Raw genomic sequence first — 21,174 nt, forward strand, 5'->3', positions numbered from 1 at the left:
CACGGTTTACTTATGTATACACATAGTATGACACTGATAATGCTCACAAAATGCTACAAATAAAAATGAAGGCTTTGCATTACAGCTGCTGGACAAAAATATCAACACTGTTGATGTGTGAAAACACAGTTTCTTTGTTCTTTAGCATCAGTGCACAGGGTATGGCTCCAAGTGGTATGCGATTTAGGAGAGAAAAAAGACACGGTGGCTTGTGAAATACACCCTCTGTTCGTCATTGGCACAAATCAAAGAGAGAATTCTACTGTCCTTGGTACCTTTATTGGGTCTCCCCCGTAAAGACAGACAACGTTATACGTATATGCCTTCAGGGTTAAAACCAGATGAGACAGGATTCTGTAGAATGCGAAGATTACTGGGGAGCTGCCGAGATGAACCAGGTCGCTTCAGGGACCCGGACTGGAATGGCACCTCTAAACCGGAAACAGAGAAAGTCATTCAATATACTCATCACCTCAGAGTACTCAGCAATATGAAAAATCATAACCTGAAAGAAAGAACTGTCTAGAACAACAATTGCAAGCCCCCATGGCTCTGGACTGGGAGGAGAAGGCTAAAACCCTCTCAGATGGAAGCCTATTTGATAAGCCAGATTTCAGGGATTGGAACAGTGAATGATCTTTAGAACAGGTGAGCATTTCGCTTCTCTTTCTTAGATGTTCACACCATATGTATACATAGATTTGGAATTGTCTTTTAAATATCAGCTCAAATTAATAAAAACTTTTAGAAGGGGAAGAAGGAAAGAAGGGGCATTTGGAACAGAGAGAAGCTAAAAGTCAAATTAACAGACTATGACTCACATATACTTCAAGAAAAGTTTTTATAATGAAGCAGTTTAAAACCAATGATACGAGATTTGGTGATTAGATGCTCACCTAAGTAAATAAATAATTTGAATATTATTGATTTTCCCCAGAAACAAGATATAAGGAAAAAAAATTTTTAAGTGGCCCACTTAAAAAGATAATACTTTAACTGAATTGCAAGCAGTTTATTCGAAGTTAAGCAATGAGAATAAGGGAGAAAAACATCTTGATCAACATCTTACCCCTTTCTATGTCCGCATGTGAGGCCTCTATTTCAATGGGCTCTGCTGGCAAAACGGTAACTTTTGTCCCTGTTTGCTGGATGAATTGCTGGAGATTGACTTGCCGCAGCTCTTTAGTCAACTGCTCCAGTTCTTGTTCTTTGTCCTAGATGGAAATTATTATTTTTTTAATGTGAGGCTTCACTATTGGTCAGTTCAAGACATCCTAGTGACAAGTCCACCTGCTGCAGGGGTTAAATGTGAGACACCTGCTTTCACAAGATCACATTTATATCAGTACAATGGGCTAAAGAGGTCCTTTCACTCTGGCATGGGCCAAAAAACAAGCAAAGGAAAGACAATAGCTTCTTCAGTTTGTCCTCTTAAATGTGATGCTTTCCTCTGAAACACCATTATGCACCCTTATGAAATAAACGTATGTCTATAAACTTTCATTAAAAAATACGGGTCTCTAACCATCCCAGTGGTATAGCAATCTTGCTAGTAAGCTGGTCACAAATTTCCCTATTATCCACTTCACATGAATGACTGCAAAATTAATTGTAATTTGGTCCTGAGATTGAAAGCTCTTGTTTTCTGTTAACTGTTTTAAGTTTTCATGGAATCCATTAAGATTTATCTTACAGCACGAGTAAAGCAAGATTCCCATAAGATTCTCACTATGAGGTTCTTGACAGATCTGAGAACTATAGAGCCCTAAAGCAGGATAGCAAATTTGGACAGCTGGAACACTCCAAAAGCAAGGTATCATTTAAACAGCTTTTCATCTTTCTCTCCTCTACTGCCCTATAAGTGGCATGGCCCCACGCCCCAACCCAGGCTGGGTGTGTCCAAAGGGTTTGGTAAGTGTTGGGAAGAGACAGTAGAATTCAGTGGTTGTTTCCTCCACTTACTCTGAGTGTAGGGGATACTTGGTGATATGTTAGTAATTTGATTATTAGATACTTTTCAATGGGTGCGGGATTTACTACTTATGATTGTCGTAAATTGGTGTTTCCTGTTAAGTAATACCAAAGGCAACAAAACTTCCACTTGTACCTTTTTAAGTGTCAAGATGAATCCAAATAGTAAAATATTGACAAATGAGAGGCTAACAACCTTCTACTGCATGAGACATTCCTGATTTTGAAAGTTCTGATAGTTTTCTCTCTCACTACAGTTAGTGACAGAGAAAGGAAATCACACTGGTTTTTCCTAAAACCTCAGCTTTCTCTGATTTTGAAACTTCTCAAACTTCAATGTGCATGGCTGCTACTTAGGGATCTTGTGACAATGTAGATTCTGAATTTCTAACAACTGTGCCCCAAAGCTGCCTGGCATGGACTGCACTTTGAATAGCAAGCTCCTGAACCAGCACGGTCCAACGGAACTTCCTCCAGTGACGGAAATGTTCCATATCTGTGCTGTCCGATATAGTGGCCACATGTGCTATTGTGACTAAAAACAGAATTTTAAAATTATTTAACAATATACAGCCTTATTGAATATTAATTTTAATTGGTTTAAATTTCAAGAGCCATATTATAATCAGTTGTGTTTGTTTCTCATCTCATCTGTTAGAGACTGATACTTCTTTGCAACTCCCACAACACAATCACAGTGTCTTTTCAAGAATGTGCACCCAAGAAATACAGTAAGAGTTGAGTGATCAGGGTCTAAGGGAGGAATGTAAGCGTTCTTACATACGAACTAGAGAGGGGAAAAATCGGAGAGGAATCTTTGTGCCTCTCTCAGGAAAGCAAAGGGTACTCTGGAGAGTGGAGGGGAGATGGGGACTATTTACAACTCGGGAAAGAAGCCGGGGCTGGCTCGCAACAATGCACACGTGCCAGAGAAGCAGTCCACTAGCCGCATCGATCTCTGGTCAACCAATCTATGGCAGTCTCTTTGGCCTTCAGTCTCCCTATTTCTAAAAGGAGCAGATCAGCTTCCCTGTCTTGTTAGAGTCCACTGCAGCTCTGATGTTCTATTCTCTTATATCCAATGATCTAATGTTGCAACTGCCACAGTAAAAAAGCCTCTTCCATGGTGCAAGGATTAGTGGCTTTAGGTCTTATCTTTATTCTGGTCTCATATCTAAGCTTCGTTGTAAGTTACAAGAATTATACGAAACTTTTAAGCAAAGTTGGGTTTCTAATTCTTTAAATATCAGGGAAGCTAGACAATCGTGAAAGAAGATTATAAGAATATACTAATTCTTTTGAATAGGTGAAACATTCTATTTGTATAAAGATTCCTACCTGTAATCGTTTGGTGGCTTGTCCAAGAGATCTTTCCACAGCTTTAATGCCATTTTCCAACCTCAGACTCTGCTGACCTTGGATGTCAATTTCCCCTTTGACCTTCCCGATCTTTCCTTTAACCTCTTCCTCATTGACTTGTGCCTCCTGAACCTCCCGCTGCAATTTTTCTGCTTCAAGACCACTTTCCATGGTCTGGATCTGTGCCAAATAGTCCTTTAATTTGCTTTCACATTCTGTTATTTTCTGTCTTATTTCTTGAAGTTGATCCTTCAGCTGCTTTTCATTTTCCTGTTCAATCTGTAATTCATTTTCCCAAAATTCCTCCTCCTCAATTTCTACATCATTTCTTTTGATCTTTTGCTCCAGACGAACAATTTCCTCTTCAAGGTTGGAATTATATTTTTGCTCCCAAAATCGTATTTCTATTTCATTAGACTCCAGCTGTTTCTCAATGGATTGAAGCTTCTCTGTCTGCAAACGGATCAGCTTCTTCAACTCATCTGCTGTCGTTTTGCAATTATTTAGCACCTTTTGCTTAAACTCAGTTTCTTTACCTTTTCCGAAAATGTCCATTAATCCTTTGGCACCTCCTGTAAATGTTAGTGATTTCCTTTTAGGTTCTCTCCTTTTGATTGATTTGTCAATCTGAGGCCTCAGTTTAGCTAAGGGGGGCAGACTCTGCCTGTACAAAGTTCTTTCAGGAATCCGAGCCACACTGTCTGAGGTGGGCCGCTCACCAAGGGACGGCCCTGTCCGACGCAGGATTAGCTGTACGTCGCTAGCATACTGCCCCCATTTGTTTAAGGATATGATAGGGTTTTCATGAGGTGCTAAGTGTCTTTCAGTATCTCTCCATTTTTCTATAAGGGTGTACCTTCCAGTTCGACCTAGGTAAAATAGATAAGAATAAATTGTCAAAATGGGACACATAATAGCTAAATAATACAACAGAGGACACCATTTGATAACTGTCTATCTTGATTAGCATCACAACATCAAGTTTTAGAGTCCAGTCCGTGTTGCCTCTAAAATCTTCACTTGAAGATACCGAACCCCTCAGGATGTGTAACAGTATAAAATTATAGGATGTACACTGCATGTAACTCTTCAGACTTGCTTAGGGAAATTCAACCTGCATGAAACTCTTACACTCTTGTCAAATGTCTGATTGCCTAGAATAGCTTATTTGAGGCAACACTGAACAAAGTTTGTTTTCCAGCTGAGACAATGAAGGACACTGGAATCCCTATTGGAAGCCACGAGGGGCTGGTCCCAGGAACCAGGAAGAACTTCAAAACTTGAGAAAACGTCCACTGTGCAAATCCCTCTGCTTTCTGTGCACATCAGGACTTGGGAAGGTTGGGGCGCCACTTCTCCTGAAGGGAGACTTGGAGCCAACGGAGAACCTGCTACTCGGCTAACAGGCAGCTGCCCGGGTGTCCTCTCCGTCTCCCCGTGAGTGCTCGGCCGACCCACAGCCAACCCACACAGCAGTATCTTCCTGCACACTGGTGGCAAATAAAAAATCGCCTCAATGACAACAACTCTTCAGAATAATTTCATATAAAAAGAGGGGCCTGAAGATGAGGCCCCTAAACTGTCAGTTTTGACAGTAATAGTTTTAAAGATTCTTCTAAAAAAACCAAAAAACCCCAAGGATATTATTTATAAAAACAGAAAATCACATTTAAATTAAAAAAAATACTGAACCTATCTAATAATTATGGAAGATAAAATTTCAGAAGACAATGTAAAGTCATAAGTTTGAACAAACTTCCTAAATATTCTCATTTAAGCTGGGTAGTTCAGATGGATTATTTTAATTTTGTGAAAAGTGTACATTAGTAGTTAACGTTATTACAAAGGAAAAAAGACTGACCCTGCCATCTGGAAATTATATTGGCAAATCCATATACTAATTTACCTTTCCTGCCCTCTTTTTCAAATTTCATGAGCTTCTGAACCAACAGTAGTATTTTCACAATTACTGTGTCAATAAATGGACATCTGGGTGTGTAAACATGAAAACCCACATATGTAATTCAGAAGTAGCACGAAGAATGATTTTGCTGTAAGCACATGGGTATCTTCTCCTTTAAGGAAACCTGAATTTAGGGTGCAGCTGAAAGTTGGGGCTTTGGAGGCAAACAGATTGAAGTTTTAATCCTGGGTGAATGCTTTACTAGAGAAATTACGTAACTTCACTCCTAAAATGTTTCACAGATCCTGAGGGTCGGGTGTAATAAGCACCTACCACGTTGCCTGGCCCATAGCAGGCTTTCAATACACGGTAGCCATTATTAATGTAAGACCTTGTTATCTGCATAACAAAAGGGCTGATCAGAGACTTCCTTTAGATTGGTCATGACAATAATCTGACTTTAAAAAAGCAACTTTCAATTATATAAAGCTGGACAGAATAGAAGGAACAAGGGCTCTGGGGAAGAAAGGCTTGTGCTTAAATCAGGCTCTGGCACCTATTGTATGATTTGCACAAATTATAAAGTTTCCTTTAGCCTCAGTCTCCTCATCTGTAAGGAGAGAGCAGTCTTTCCTTAACTGACAAGGTTGTTCTGAGAGTCAAGAGAGAATATAAAATATAAAAATGTTTTGTAGGCCGGGCGCAGTGGCTCACACCTGTAATTCTAGCTCTCTGGGAGGCCAAGGCGGGCGGATTGTTTGAGCTCAGGAGTTCGAGACCAGCCTGAGCAAGAGCGAGACCCCGTCTCTACTAAAATTAGAAAGAAATTAATTGGACAACTAAAAATATATAGAAAAAATTAGCCGGGCATGGTGGCGCATGCCTGTAGTCCCAGCTACTCGGGAGGCTGAGGCAGTAGGATGGCTTGAGCCCAGGAATTTGAGGTTGCTGTGAGCTAGGCTGACGCCACGGCACTCACTCTAGCCAGGGCAACAGAGTGAGACTCTGTCTCAAAAAAAAAAAAAAAAAAATGTTTTGTAAAATTGAAAGGTGCTATACAAATATTAGTTACTACTATAAAAATACCCAGGCAAACAAGGGGAATGAAAAAGAAAGCCTTAGCACATTGGATTGGCTTTTTGGAATAAAAAATGTTTCTCATGATTTTCAGGTTAAACGTTACTATAACTGTCCCAAGAAAAACCGCATGACACATCTGCAAGGTTAAAACTGTCCTGTGCATACAAACTGCTGCAAAGATCACAGCGTTTTGTGTTCCCGCCTCTGCTGCCCATCAGCTGCTTTTAGGCATCTCTTTCCTTCTCTCTGAACCTCTGTCTCCTCTTCAGTAATGTGAGGGCTTAGACTAGACTGGGAGAGTCCCCTCCAATTCTGTCAGGCCAAGGAAACATCTTTAAAATGAAAACTGAATTATTACATGACATGAGCTAAATTAAAAAACTTAAAGACCCTAATTTAGTCATGATTAAATATATAGCTGATTTTCCAATGTTAATGGTACTGCTGCCCTCTGAGAATGTTTTGATAGAAGGTTATTTAGAATTGCTTTTACTGCCAGTGTTTCCTTTTTGTTAAATAATGCATATTTAGTACTATTAGGCAAAAAAAAAAAAACCAAAAAATCCATCCAACAATATAAAAAAGCTTTTTAAAAGAAAGGTAAATGAATGAATACATTTGATTATAAAAATTGGTTTTTAAATATTTTATATAAGAATTAAATCCCATAATCATTGTTTTTAATACCTATACTTGGCAAGGCCCTATAGATACTATTTCATTCAGACAGATTCAGATTCCTCCAGCAAAATTCCTGTTAGGGCATTTTATTAAATGGATACATTTAGTTCTACCTTGCATACTAACTTGATATAGCCTTAAAACTAATAAAAGGAATATCTATCTATCTATGGCATTTGTAGTTTAAGCTGTTTGGCTATGTAGGACTGTGTGTCATTGTCAAGTAGCTGTGATCCAATTTAGTAATAGTAAATACACTATTAATTATACTTTTAAATGGTTGAAGCAATTGACACTATCCCCAAAACGATTAACTTCATATACCGGGGAAAGTTACATACAGATTTTAATGCATTAATGGAATATTATTGGATGGCTCACATAAATTAAAAGAAAAGAGGATAACACCTTACTTTCACCTAACTTACAGTGGAATGGATGATTATGAAGTAACAGGAAATTTTTGAAAATCCACACCAAAACTCAACTATTCAAATATGGGTCACCCAGAAATTTTATGCCTTTATTTCACCTATTTTAAAACATTGCATGCTATGAATCATGTGTATTCATATTCATTAAAATAATCTTTTACAGGCTGAGCATGGTGGCTCACGCCTGTAATCCTAGTACTTTGGGAGGTGGGAGGATCACTTGAGACCAGGAGTTCAAGACTAGCCTGGGTGACATACTGAGACCCCATCTCTACAAAAAATATTTAAAAAATTAGCTGGGCATGGTGGTGCACGCCTACAGTCCCGGCTACTCAGGAGGCTGAGGCAGGAGGATTGCTTGAGCCCAGTTTGAGGCTGTAGTGAGCTACGATCATGCCACTGCATTCCAGCCTGGGCAACACAGTGATACCTTGTCTCTTAAAAAAAAAAAAAGAAAAAAAGAGAGAGAGAGATAAATAATCTTTTACAGATGTAGAAAACATAGAAGCTACTTAGAATTAGGGAGGATTAGACTATTATAAACATCAAAATTATAAATGATGCTAAATATACTGCTTTAAAAAGCAGTATATTTTGCCATTAAGGATTTTTATTTCTTGTTTCAATGTAATTCAATCAGTAATGGTATTTGCTAATAGTTGTCCACTGAGATTACAGGGGCCATAACTAACATACTAATAAAATAGTGGTTAAGAGCATTCTTCAGTCAGACCACTGGTTTCAATCCCAGTACCTGCTCAGTGGCTAGGTGAGCTTGGGCAAGTTCTTTAACATCCCTGTGCCTCGGTTTGGTCACATGTAAAGTGAAGACAAGACCCGTGCCTTCCTCATGACACTGTTGTGAGGAGTATGAGGATCAAATGATGTGGAAAATCCACAATATAACAAATGAAAAATGAGACATATGAAGCACATAATTTTTAAAGCTCATCTATAGGTACATAAAATACATTGTGGGGACCCCCAACTTATAGCTGGTTGGTCAGAAATATGGTGGCCCTGGACCTGCAATTGCTGCCTGAGGTGAGGCAGCCTCGTAGCACTGAGCCCTTTAACTTGTGGGATTCTCCAGGCAGATAGTTTCAGAAGAGAAATGAACTGCTGGATTCCCAGTTGGTGTGAGAAGTATTGTAAGTAAAAATGGCTCAAGTGCTCACAAGATTTTCGATATTGTTTTAAGCTATGGGAATAAGTGACAGAACAGTACAGACAAAACACAAATAAATGAATGTACGTCTACTGTCTATTATCCAACAGCTTTAAGGTCACGTGTCAAAAATCTGGATTCTAAAAATCCAGAATTTTTTAGATTGTAGAAAGGTAGTATGGTGCTGTCCTGCAAGTTTTGTAATCAAACATTTAAAAATTTCCAAAGAAAAATGTATCAATATTCATACTGAATGGTATAAATATAGACTAAAATAGTCTCACATCAAATTGGATCAGTTTTTATCACCAAGTGAGTTTAAGCCATACCAGGTACTGCTAATAAATGAAGTATAATAAACTTTAAGATTTCGGAATTTTTTAGATTTCACAATGTGGATAAGGGATTGTGGCCTACATGTCACATGTCAGGTGGGGTAAGTGCTGTCAAAAGCATGCCAGACAGAAAGCATGTGTGTGCGTGCAAGTGTGTGTATGAACTTGGTGGTCAGGGAGGGGCTCTATGATTAAGTTCACATTTGAGAAGACACCCAAGGGAGTAAATCACAAAGACACCTGGCTGCAGAGTACTATCAGCAGACAGAAGAAAAGCTGCAAAGATTGAGGTGGAACGTGCACACAGAGCTTGGGTTTTGACATGTTAAGACTGAGATACCAATCAGTCACCTTCTAGAAATGTGTCGTTTACTACCATAGCCATTAGCCTCATTTAAATTTTAATAAAAATTAAAAATTCATTTCTTCAGTTACACTAGCCACATTTCAAGTACTCAATAGCTTCATGTGGGTAGTGGCTACCACACTGGACAGCATAGATACAGCATATCCTTGCAGAAAGTTCTACCAAATAGCACTGTCCTAGAAACTAAGTTTTATCGAGTAGCTACTTTAGGCAAAGCAATGGTCTGAGAAAGATAAGCAAGTAAGAGCTCTACTTTGGAAGGAGTTCCAGAGAAGGGAAGTGTTAACAAATATTAAAACTAAAATTCACTATAAAATGTGTGTTTGAACACTGATTTTGTTCGGGCAAACTATATGACACACAGCTTTTTAGAAAGAGTCCACTCTACCTAGGAGCCCAGCCCCAATCAATTGGTTTCTATTAAATGCTTGTTCTGGCCCCAGTTGAAGAAGGTATGGGAAAAGGATCACAAGAAGTGGGACCAGAGAGAAATTCTAAATCATTGGTACTTTAAATGGCACCAGGTATCAAAGTATTGTGGATCAGAAACCCTTTCCCTTAAACTCCTTGATTTCTTCCTCTTCCTCTTTCCCTCTCTACTCTTTTGTTAGCTGGACTTTATTTCTGTGTTAAGCTCTAAGCTACTTGAGGGCAGAAATATATCCTTTTTCATATTTTTGGTGTGAGATAGTATAAAAGCAAATGCATTTTCTCCATTATAAATTGATACAGGTGATCTGTCAAAGGCTTTCTGTTTCACTTCCAGACTTGAGAAGCAGTTTGAACTTCAAAATAATGGCATTTCTGGGATAGTTTACAGGGGAAACAAAGTAGAATATTTAAATTGGGAACATTTCAGAAACCCCAGGGTATATAGTGATCAAACACACAGTGCACCCTTGTTGGGCAGTTTAAACACTTCACGCCAATAAAATGTTTTAATCATGGTTTCACTTTAGTTATTCTGTCATATTTGAGAAAGTGTTGTACATCCATCATCTAAATATAATTCGTCAAAGTAGTCAAAGATTAGTGTAGAAAGGATTTCTTCCTATAGCATTAGATACATTCAACATCTTTCATCAAACTTGATTCTGTTTTTAGCTCTTTTCTAATTCGATTTGATTAGCAGCCTAAGAAAATGTCAGCTGTTGTATATATATTTGTAGATTGCCAAATTGTGCACATATTTTCATAGTAAATCGTTCTGACAGTTTCTGTGGTTTCCTAAAAATAATTTTAACCATCTAGAACAACCCAGTAACTTCTAATCAAGATACATACATATATATATGTACACACACACACACACACACACACACACACAGTATAATATATAGTGCTCCCATGAGGCAAATATGTGGACTTAAACCCAAGGAAGCAGTCTACATGTTGTTTCAGTATAAATTCTTTACAAACTTCTGTGGTTTTGCTCATTCAGTCCACACTCTACTAACGGTATAGCTAAATGTTTACTTTGTTAAGCTATGGAAATTCTGGAATTGTTTTTTAGAGCAGCAATTTTCCCTAATTGATAAACCCTCACAACAGAAACAAAGATCCACAGCTCTTGGCTATCTGCCAGTTAACTCAGCTCTTAGATGAATGCTGAATTCAATGAAATATTTATGATACAGAAAAAGAGATGTTTAGCTGAGTTTGGAGGAATATCATAAAACATCTGCATTCAAGTTGTCAACTTTTCAAAAAGGTCTTGGGACTGAGTTATTGAGAAAGAAAAAATGGGAAGGTAGATTAATTTAAAACTTGTTTTTCATTTGTTCACAAATAAGTATATTCTTTAGTCCAGTTGAATAAACATATACCTGGTACATCTGGGCATTTTTCTCCTTGAAATTCTGTGTAGAAATGTTGTTACCATATGGACAGAGGCAGCTTACAGCACTACTCAACTACTCTGACTTTGTTAAAACTACTCATTGTTTTTTTTTAGCACTGCCTGTGGCTTAATTCCCAAATATAACAAAGAAAGCTAGATTTGACAAATGATAATCCTAGTCTTCACTAAGGAAAATAAGGCTGTATATTTAAATTCAAATAAATTATGTGAGGCTCTTAACAGGGGCAATTACAAATAAGTTGGTAGAAAAGAATATGAAATAAAATTAAATGCCTTGAACTTCCCCTCTTTAATTATTAAACTTAAGTCTACAAATATAATATTAGTACCAAATGCGAGAAAATTTCATTGGATGTGAAAGCTTAGGATTTTTTGCATTGCTGTAATATTTTAGTGTGCTGTAGTGTTTAAGGAAAAAAAAAGATGCCAACATTAAAAGAAAGCCTCTATCTTTGCATAGGGCTTTATCAACTTCCAACAGTGCCTCTGTCACAACACAGGTGGTGCCACTGTCTCTACCAAATGCTAAGGTGCCTTGGCGACATTGTAACTCTTCCACTATAAACTAGCAGGACATAAAATAAACTTTTGATGAGAAACTCAAAGACAAAGGCACTGAGCACCTAGCATGGTGCTGGCCAGACAATTTCCTCTTAGTTCATGTTTGCCAAATGACAGATTTAAGATGAAATACAAACTTTAATACACATTACTGGTTTTACTGATGCAGGTGTTTATGCCCTTCATCCTGTTCCAAAAGGATTTAAGGAACTAATAAACATGAATAAATTATGATAAATATCAGTTTAAAATAAATTAGAAGAAAAGGTAAAACAAGGTAGGAGAGTAAGATGGAGCCCGGAGCTGTGCTCATCTTTACTTACTTTAAATAAGATTTAAAAAGTAAACATTATCTTCCTAATAAAGAACAATGTTATTTACTTTGCGGTATTTTCTGAAAGTATTCAGAAATAAACAATAAGTAGGATTTTTCCTAATGAGGGATTCTAGGAATGAATCTAAGTTTGGCTCAAGAAAACATCTTTAGTTCCTCCAGAAATCACTGTTTAAACGAAACAATGGGAGAGGAGAAGGCAGTGCAGATGCTAGACTTGAGGTTAGTAAAAAATCTGGGGGGAGTCAGAGAACAAGCATCACTGCAGATTTACCTCAATATGGTCAAACAGTAATAAGTAAAAATGTGCCCATGTGACTTACTATGGAACTAAACGAACGACATCCACTAGAGACCTATATTTCAAACAAACAAACAAACGAACAAACCCATGCACCTAACAAAAAGAAGCATAATGTACTTTCATCTCACACACCCACAGAGTATACTCACCTATCGCCTGAGCTAAGGCTATTACAACCTCCTGGCAAGTTGTGACTTCGGTGACCCCACAAACAATCCTCTGAACTCCATCCACCCATACTTTAAGTTCCATGGTGCAGCGGCCAGTCACACAAGGGCCCTGAGAGTGGTCATCAGGGTGTCAGGTCATGTCTCAGGCTACAGGAACATGGATGGAGAAGGCAGAGTCTGTGTAGTCAGCTTAAAAAAGGGGAAAAAATCCTTTTTAATAAAATAAATCTTAACATTTCTTCTAGTAACTGCATAAATATTATACAAATTTTAACATGTCATAATCCTACTATTGTTAAAATCCACATGCTTACTTATTTTACAGAAATGAATTCAGCAGCACAAATGCAACCACGGCCACCTATCATGACATTGTTTCATGTTACTACTATTTTTATAATAATTTTAATCATTAAGTCATGCTCCATTGGGTTAAAAATTCTTATTTGACATATTGCGCAATACATGAGCTGTTTTTCTGTCCTTTTTTTTTGAATGCTTTCATTAGGATAATTTCTGAGGCTAAAAAAAAGGAAAAAAGTTTCTGTCATTTCAGGAATCATGAATAATTGCACCAATTTCCATCACTTTGCCATTATTGTTAACAATTTTTAAAAACAGTTGTCAAGGTATCTTACTAACTCAATTTGCGCTCCTCTGTTTAATGGGTCCCTTGCCTCCCTCTCTCCCCCAGGAGTGAGAGCATCTTTATCACCACCAAAACGCAGCACCAAGCACAGCATGAGGACAGGTGTGCAGAAAATTTTAGCTGAAGGAAATGAATTACTCTGATGGCTGACAGTTTCCCCACGTATGAACTGCTTGCCCCTTTCTCACTTAAACAGACTTGACTGTTTTCTTAAATTTTAAGAGTTACCCGAATTATACAAACCTTATAGCCTTTTGTTATACTTGCTGTATTTACCCAGTGTTTGATTTTTTTATTTGGTTGTATTATATGCCAAGCAGAAAATTTTACATTCTCATATAGTCAAACCAAATGCTTTGATTTCTTATACTGATTAGAATGATATTAACCTGCTAAAAATCAATTACACACAATTTTTTTTCCCATGGGTTTTAAAAATCTCAACTCTTCCTGTGTTAAAGCTCGAATCAATCTATCATTTACTTTCTCCATTGTTTTGTGGTCTTCCTATTTCTTTGTTGTTTTTACAAAAGAATGCTAACATTTATGAGATGCAATAAACATTGATTTAATTAAGAGAACATTCGGATTTGTTTAAAGGTTTACAATGGCACTGGTGTTTCAGGATTAATGACTTACTAAAAAAGTTATTTAAAAAACACTAAAACTTTTTCTTACAAAACGGTATTTACTATAAACAGTAGCTTGGTCCCTTGAACATTCTCTTAGAGGACCTAAGACAGTTCTAAGCCACCTGGTCACCTGGCTAGATCAGTCAGAACACATGCAAGGTGAAGAAGAAACCTAATTACTTTATCCAGAGAAGGTAAAAAAATTCCTTTTTGCCATCCTGAAAACAAGGACTGACTGAACGTTAATTTCCCAGTGCGCAGCTTCAGCTCTCTCTGCCTACAAGACAGTGCAATGTTTCATAACCCTACTGTATAAACAGAGAAAGGGCCATCTTGCCAATGACAAGCTGATTCCCATAACTGTGTTCCTCAGTTCAGAGGGCCTGTGAAGTGTTAAAGCTCCTGGGGAAAAATGGGTTCCAAAGTCAAAGAAATATAAGAAATCCAGTAAGTTAAGTTAAACAAGTTCCTTTACGGCTAGACTTCTCTTACATTTTAATAGGCTGGTGTGCACTCTAAATTTCAAATACGAGTTTTATATGCTGCCCTTCAATCTAGAGAACATTTAAGGAAAGGAAACAGAAGAGTTCTCACTTAAAAGATTTTTTTTCCCTTTTCTACTAAGCACTCTATTTACTAAAATTAGAACATGTTTTATTCTTTCTTTATTCAAAACATGGCCAAACATTAACATATTGCTTTATTAAATTTTTTTAAAGGCTGAATTAAAGTCCATTTAATAACTAGTCCCTTATTTTTCACCAAAAGATCTTAAACTTGGGAAATGTACCAAGAAAGGTCAAATCTCATTGAAAACCTCCCTCTCCCCAAAGAAACTTGTCATTTAAAAGAATCCTATGAGACTCATTTTTTTCTTAATTGTGAAAGAACACTTAACATGAGATCTATCCTTTTAATACATTAGTTTAGTTTTTGAGACAGGGTTGCCTCTGGCAACTTCCATTCTATTCTCTATTTCTATGAATTTGATTGTTTTAGATACCTCATATAAGTTCTATATTCCTTTTTTGGCTTTAGTATACTACCACATATTTTCTTACCTGAATTACCACTGTTTCACTTGGAACTTTTATTAAGTGAATAGAAATGAACATAAGACATGTAAATTTGTTAAATATTACAGAGTATAGTAATCTTATGGGAAAACATTGAGCATAAATAATACTGCTTAGTAATATTAAACTTGCAGAGTATTCATCTTCTTGATAAGAGACTTCCTACCATGGCTCATTACACACAGAAGACCGGCATCTGCATTTTTGTTTTAATACCACTAATAATATCTTTCAGACTTGAAACCATAAGGAAAGCAGGCCTGTGTGATCCATGGCCTGTTAGGAACCTGGGCTGCACAGCAAGAAGTGAGCGAGCGAAGCTTCATCTGTGTTTACAGCTGCTCCCTATCCCTCCCATCACCCCGAGTTCTGCCTCTGGTCAGACCAGTGGCAGCATTAGATTCTGCATTATGGTGAGTTGTATAATTCTTTCATTATATATTACAATGTAATAATAGAAATAAAGTGCACAATAAATATAATGCACTTGAATCATCCTGAAATCACCCCCCAACCCAGTCCGTGGAAAAATTATCTTCCATGAAACCGGTCCCTGGTGCCGAAAAGGTTGGGGACCACTGCCTTAATAGATCAGATCAATGGACCAGGCTGCCTCAAATTTTATCTCTAGGGGGGGCCACTGTTTTCAGGAAAACATGGCTTCTGTCAGGTTTGGGGCTATACTGACAATCATCTCTAGCACCTCTAAAAATCACAGCATTACTCATGAGAGTCATCTGAAGAACCTGTCTCTCCTGTCTTCCCTCTAGGAAGAACCTGCCTTCTAGGAGCTGTAACCTTGATCTTTCCTTCATACCCTCCAGAATCTGACTGTAACAACTCTAGGCGCAGCCTCAGAACTAGACTAGAAGGAAAAATGGAAGTCCTACATTGTAGGTGTGTGTGGTGGATCAGTCATCTTTGGAAGTGAAGGCCCAGGAAGCAAATGGACTCAAGCATTCCAGTTGGAATTTGGAATAAATTTTTCCATGGAAACAGTGATGTAGACAGAAGTAAGGTTCTACTGCAAGGGTATCAATATAGTTCAGTTATTGTTTTCATTATGAGGTTTCTATAGGCAAGTCGCTATTACTTTTATAATTTTTAAAATGAAGAATTAGGTTAATTCAGTAACATTCTAGCAGGGAACAAGTGTTCTTTAGCTACGTACCAGACTGTCATAAAAGCTTACTGGAATTAAGCATCTGCATTTGTAGAAACATATCCTCTCAAGATCAATGCTTTAATAAAGCAATTATAGTCAATCCTCATTATGTGCAGATTCCACATTTGGGAATCAGTCTGCTTGCTAAAAATTTATTTGTAATCCCCAAAGTCAATACCTGTGGTGCTTTCACAGTAATTTGCGAATACGTACAGGAGTGGTGGAAAATTTGAGCCTCCTGACACACGTTCCCAGCTGGGATCAAACAAGGTGACACTGCTTTTTGTTTCAGCTCTCATACTGTCAAGTGTTCTTTTCTCAGTCTCTTTAGTGTCACGTATTTTTTGCGCTTTTTGTTGGTGGTGATTGCACGGTTCAAAACGGCCCCCAACCATAGTGCTGAAGTGCTATCTAATGTTTCCAAGGCAGGAAGGCTGTGATGTGCCTTATGGAGAAAAATATGTGTTAGGTAAGCTTTGTTTAGGCATGAGTTACAGTGCTGTTGGCCTAAGTTCAATGTTAATGGATCAACGATGTATATTAAATAAGGTGTCTCTAAACAAGAAAAAAAAAAAAACCATAAAACAAGGTTATGTATTGCTCCGTGAACAAAAATGTTATTACCAGAGGCTCAAAGAAAACCAACCCTGTGCTTCCCCTAAGAACGATGGCTCAGTATTTGCTAATTCAGTGTTCACGTAGACCTTATACCTGGGGCAAGTCCCTGGCCCACCTGGAACCGGGTGCACGGTAGGAGGCGAGCGAGCAAGCAAAGCCCCACGCACCCCACCCTGCCATAACCACCTGAACCCCGCCTCCCCCTTAAGATCAGCAGCGCATCAGACATGAGACCCTCGTAGGAGCGAGAGCCCCGCTGCATACTGCGCATGCGAGGGATCCAGGTTGCGCTCCCTGTGAAAATCCAACGCCTGCTGAGGTGGAGCCGAGGCGGCGAGGTCCCCCACTCCACCACTGTCTATGGAAAACTGTCTTCCACGAAACGGCCCCTGGTGTCAAAAGGGTTGGAGAGCTGCCTTATGAGACATAAATATCGTAAATAACAACAACTGTATATTTTTAGAGGGTATAACTTCCTTGTGATGGCAACCGTCAAGCTGTTGAGCAAATTCCATTACTCCCTGGACGTTAGAAGCAACCGTACAGGCGTGGCTTACCGCCAATTTTGACACTTCATTGCTAGTTTTGTTTACGGTCTGAGGTTATTGCATTATCAGAGCACTCTTTTAAAAAATAGTATACAGATATGTTGGGTTATAGAATAAAATCTTCACAATCAGGCTAGGAACTTTAATTAAACTGAATACTCATGTAACTAGCTCTTTTGGCTAAAGAAAGATTCAGCACAATGAACACAGTATATACTGAATAACACCTACTACAGCTATTAATAATCAGACACTAAAATTCTTCTTTGTATAGAAAATTGGTCAAAAGAACCTAAAGGGAGTTTAGTTTGCCTTATTCTAAAACTAATTTGAGGTGGGAATTAAATGAAGTTATGTAGAACCTCTGTTACCAACCAAAAAATTGTTAACTTTTTTTAATGTTTGAAGGATCACTGAGTTAAGAAAAAAATATTCATGGGTGCCCGGTGCCTGTGGAAATGGGAAAGGAACTGAAGATGAAAAAACCACCTGGATAACATGATGGGATGAAGCACAATGCGAGAGAATGAGGAGAAGAGAGAGGGGAAATCATAAGGGAAAAAATAATTAGGAAGGCAGGCAGGGAGTAGGAAAACAATATGGCAGATACAGGTAACAGTTTTTGGCAAATGGCCTCAGATGCCAGTCATGTGTTACCTGCCCCTGAACTGCAATATTCAGGTGATGCATGTTTATGACACTCTGGTTTTATATTTTGGAAACCCAGTTACACACAAATTGCTTTTAGAAAACCCAGTATTTTGCTATAATGTAGTTCTGCAAATGATGTCACAGAGAGTAGATTGTTATTTAAAAGGTGCAATGTTAAGACTGGGTGCTAAGGAAGAGGACCATAGCAATATAAATAAAAGTGCCTCCCAAAATGAGTTCTTAAGAACAGCAGTCCTGAGAGGTGCACCATGGGGAAATAAGGTTCCATAGTCCGACAACTTTGGGAAACATTTCATAACACATCATCTCTGGGAGATAAACAATGTCCAGTAAGGTAAAGGTTTGACCCCACAGTGGAGAAACTGGTTAAACTTTATCTTACTCAGTGATTTAGCATGGCAGAGGGTTGTGTGGAAAAGGGAAAACAAAGAGTAGAAAATATCCCCCTTAACCACAGGATATGAATCATCAACTTTTGAAAAATATGCCTATATACAAAATGAGAAACGTCTGCCAGCCTTTTAATGTATGCTGAGGCACCTAGAAGTGATGGGTATATTATTTAAAGTTTTACCTGTAGGGACAATATAGAACAAATGAGAAAATTTTACAGAGCCTAGCTTTTCTTTCTCTTATGTGAAAAGACTTCATTGTCACCATTAATCTATCTCTTCTAAAGATGAGTTTTACATTTTTCATTTTAAAGATTTGTCTAAATGATTTCTTTGATCACGTTTTTAAAAGTTAACAATTCTAAGCAATCTGTGTATACTCATTATAAAATCAAATAAACCATGCTCTTTCCACTATAATTCACCATCCTCAGGTGACAGCATTCAAATACACCCAATGATTTAACATTTCTCAAACATTACATGCTCAAGTGACTATTCTGCAATTATAGCAACAAATGGCACAAGTTTACCATAAGCTAGGCAATGTGTACCATGACTCATTTATTCCTCACAACGTAATTCACTGAGATAGATATCATTAGCCTCCTTTTAAACATGAGAAAAGTGAGTCTCAGCTTCAATAACGAACTTTTCCAAATTTACAAACCTAGCAATTTATGGACGCATTCAAAATTTGAAACTAAAGAATAAATGCTTTCACTGTACCCAAATAAATGTTTTTAAAATGCCCTAAATTACTCTAAGAAATCTCATCTATAATCACCTGAAAATTTGTCAATAAACAACGATCAGACAATATGTACAAACTTGCCATTCCAAAAGAAAGAAAAGAGGCAAACCTATTAAATCATGCTAAGAAACTGCAGTTGAAATTCAGAGAATCTATGATAAACACACATGCCAGCAAAATTAGTGTCTGAGGGTCAGGTTCATTTTCCAGCATCAATTAATTATTCCTCCAAGTTTTAGAAAATCACATTCAGCTTTATTTCTATAGAGTCATAGATAAAATATATTTGCACATAAGTATTGATTTTAACTCCTGTCTTAAATACAAATCAAAGCTTCTTCGAGATTTCCTGTATTTTCTTTAAGTTCATACCACTAAAAAATACTTTCTGGAATAAGCCATTTTTTTTTCAAGGCAATGTTGATTAATGGAAACAGCATGCACTCTGGTTCAAATCCTGAGTCCATTACTTACTGTGTGATTTAAATCAAGATGTATCACTTTCCAAGCGGCATTTGTGAGAAATGGAAAGAGATAATGTCTTTTTTTTAAATGTACCTAGTGCAGGGCTTGGCATGCAGCATGAATTCAAAAGTTAGGTCTTGGTATGGAAATGAAAATGATAACTTTTAAAAATTATAAACTTTTTTATAAAAAGAAAAATCAATAGCAAATTTTCAGAAACACATATCAACAAGAACATCTGGAAATAAAGGCATTTTAGGTTGTTATAACATGTACCTAGAGCAGCTAACACCCTTAAAAGTTCTAAATGGACATTAGAAATGATAATCCCTATTAAAAAATTTCAATCACATAGAAATACTGATCCTTCTATTAAGAATTACTTTTTTTATGTGCTTAGTAAATGTTAGCTTAAAAATTACTTTTTTATCAGAATAAACTTTTTAAATGAATATAACTAGTAATATTATTTTATTTACCATCAAATTTAGTGCTGCAAGGGCCATTACCTTCAGTTGAGTTTCTTATTCAAAGCCCATCTCTAGAAAGCTTATTGACAATTATGTTAAACCCATATCTACGACTTTGAAACAAAGTCTCCCATACCCAGAGGTGTTAACCAGTAGTTTATAAAATAGTGCCAAAAATCTTTTGGGAGTACATTATTTTTCAGAATAACTAAAGGATGACACTTATTTTTGAATTAACAATTTGGGTAAAATTTTAGCCTGTCAGTTGAAGCTCACAATAGAAATATAGGATTCCTATGTAATAACTGTAATTCAAGAAAAAGCAAAATTTTTACAATTACCCATTTTAGAAAACCAAGATACAGATATGTTTTCAGTAACCAAGGCTAGTCTCAAAAATTAGCTCTACTTCAAAACAACCCCTCTTACCGGTCTACCATACTAATGGACGACACTAAAATGTCATTTCTGCCCTATTACTTCCAACTTAACCTTTTGTAAAATTGTTTTGATACCCTATGGGAATACTTGTTTATTATACTGAATTCTTCTTTGACTTCTATCTGACAAAGGCACACTAATAAAGCAAGTATTTCACTTGGGATTTTAAGTCTGGAACATCATACTTTGAAAAAAGGCACACAGAGAGGCCAGCGAGCCATGGGTGGTATGAGACAAGTTCGAAGGAATGTCATAAGTGATGGAAACGAATGGAGATCAATACACAGAAATGTACAATTCAGCATAGGTCAAGGCCTCCAATGGCCCTGTAGCCCTCACTGCAAACTAATTCCTGATGGGCCCAAACTCTCTATGGTAGTAGCCCTGGTGAAATGCCACCATTCTACACAAACACCATTATTCTCTACAGATGCATCTTTTTCTCCTTTTTTCCCTTCCTCTATACCATTCCAGCTTTGCTAAACTCTTCTTTCCAAGTCACAAGCCTAACAACAACACCCAAAATAAGTCTGGGTCTACCTGGTGAAGGTGCTAAGGAAGCTGTGGACTCCTCACACCTAGTGATGTCAGAGAGGGATGGGCACGTGATGGTGCCTTCTCCAGGCCATGTAAAGGTCATTATTTCAGAGAGTTCACGGAAACCAAATGGATAAGCATAGTGAGTGCTTATAATTTTATGTTGCCTTGGCATCCACTTTTTTTTTTTTTTTTCAGACAGAGTCTCACTGTGTTGTCTGGGCTAG

General features: G+C 37.5%; 1 protein-coding gene across 1 annotated transcript in view; it reads right to left on the reverse strand.

Moving 5' to 3' along the window:
* The window catches only part of RASSF8 (Ras association (RalGDS/AF-6) domain family (N-terminal) member 8), a 107,738-nt gene continuing 86,564 nt past the window's right edge, over positions 1-21,174 (reverse strand). The window contains exons 3-6 of the mRNA XM_012640990.1: positions 12,508-12,717; positions 3,310-4,199; positions 1,070-1,214; positions 1-431 (exon numbers count right to left, since the gene is read on the reverse strand). Of these exons, the coding sequence (XP_012496444.1) occupies positions 310-431; positions 1,070-1,214; positions 3,310-4,199; positions 12,508-12,610 (1,260 nt within the window). The 5' untranslated portion in view covers positions 12,611-12,717 and the 3' untranslated portion in view covers positions 1-309. The remainder of the gene's footprint in view (positions 432-1,069; positions 1,215-3,309; positions 4,200-12,507; positions 12,718-21,174) is intronic.

This window comes from Propithecus coquereli, unplaced genomic scaffold (assembly GCF_000956105.1).
Source record: "Propithecus coquereli isolate 6110/MARCELLA unplaced genomic scaffold, Pcoq_1.0 Scaffold16, whole genome shotgun sequence".
NCBI lineage: Eukaryota > Metazoa > Chordata > Mammalia > Primates > Indriidae > Propithecus > Propithecus coquereli.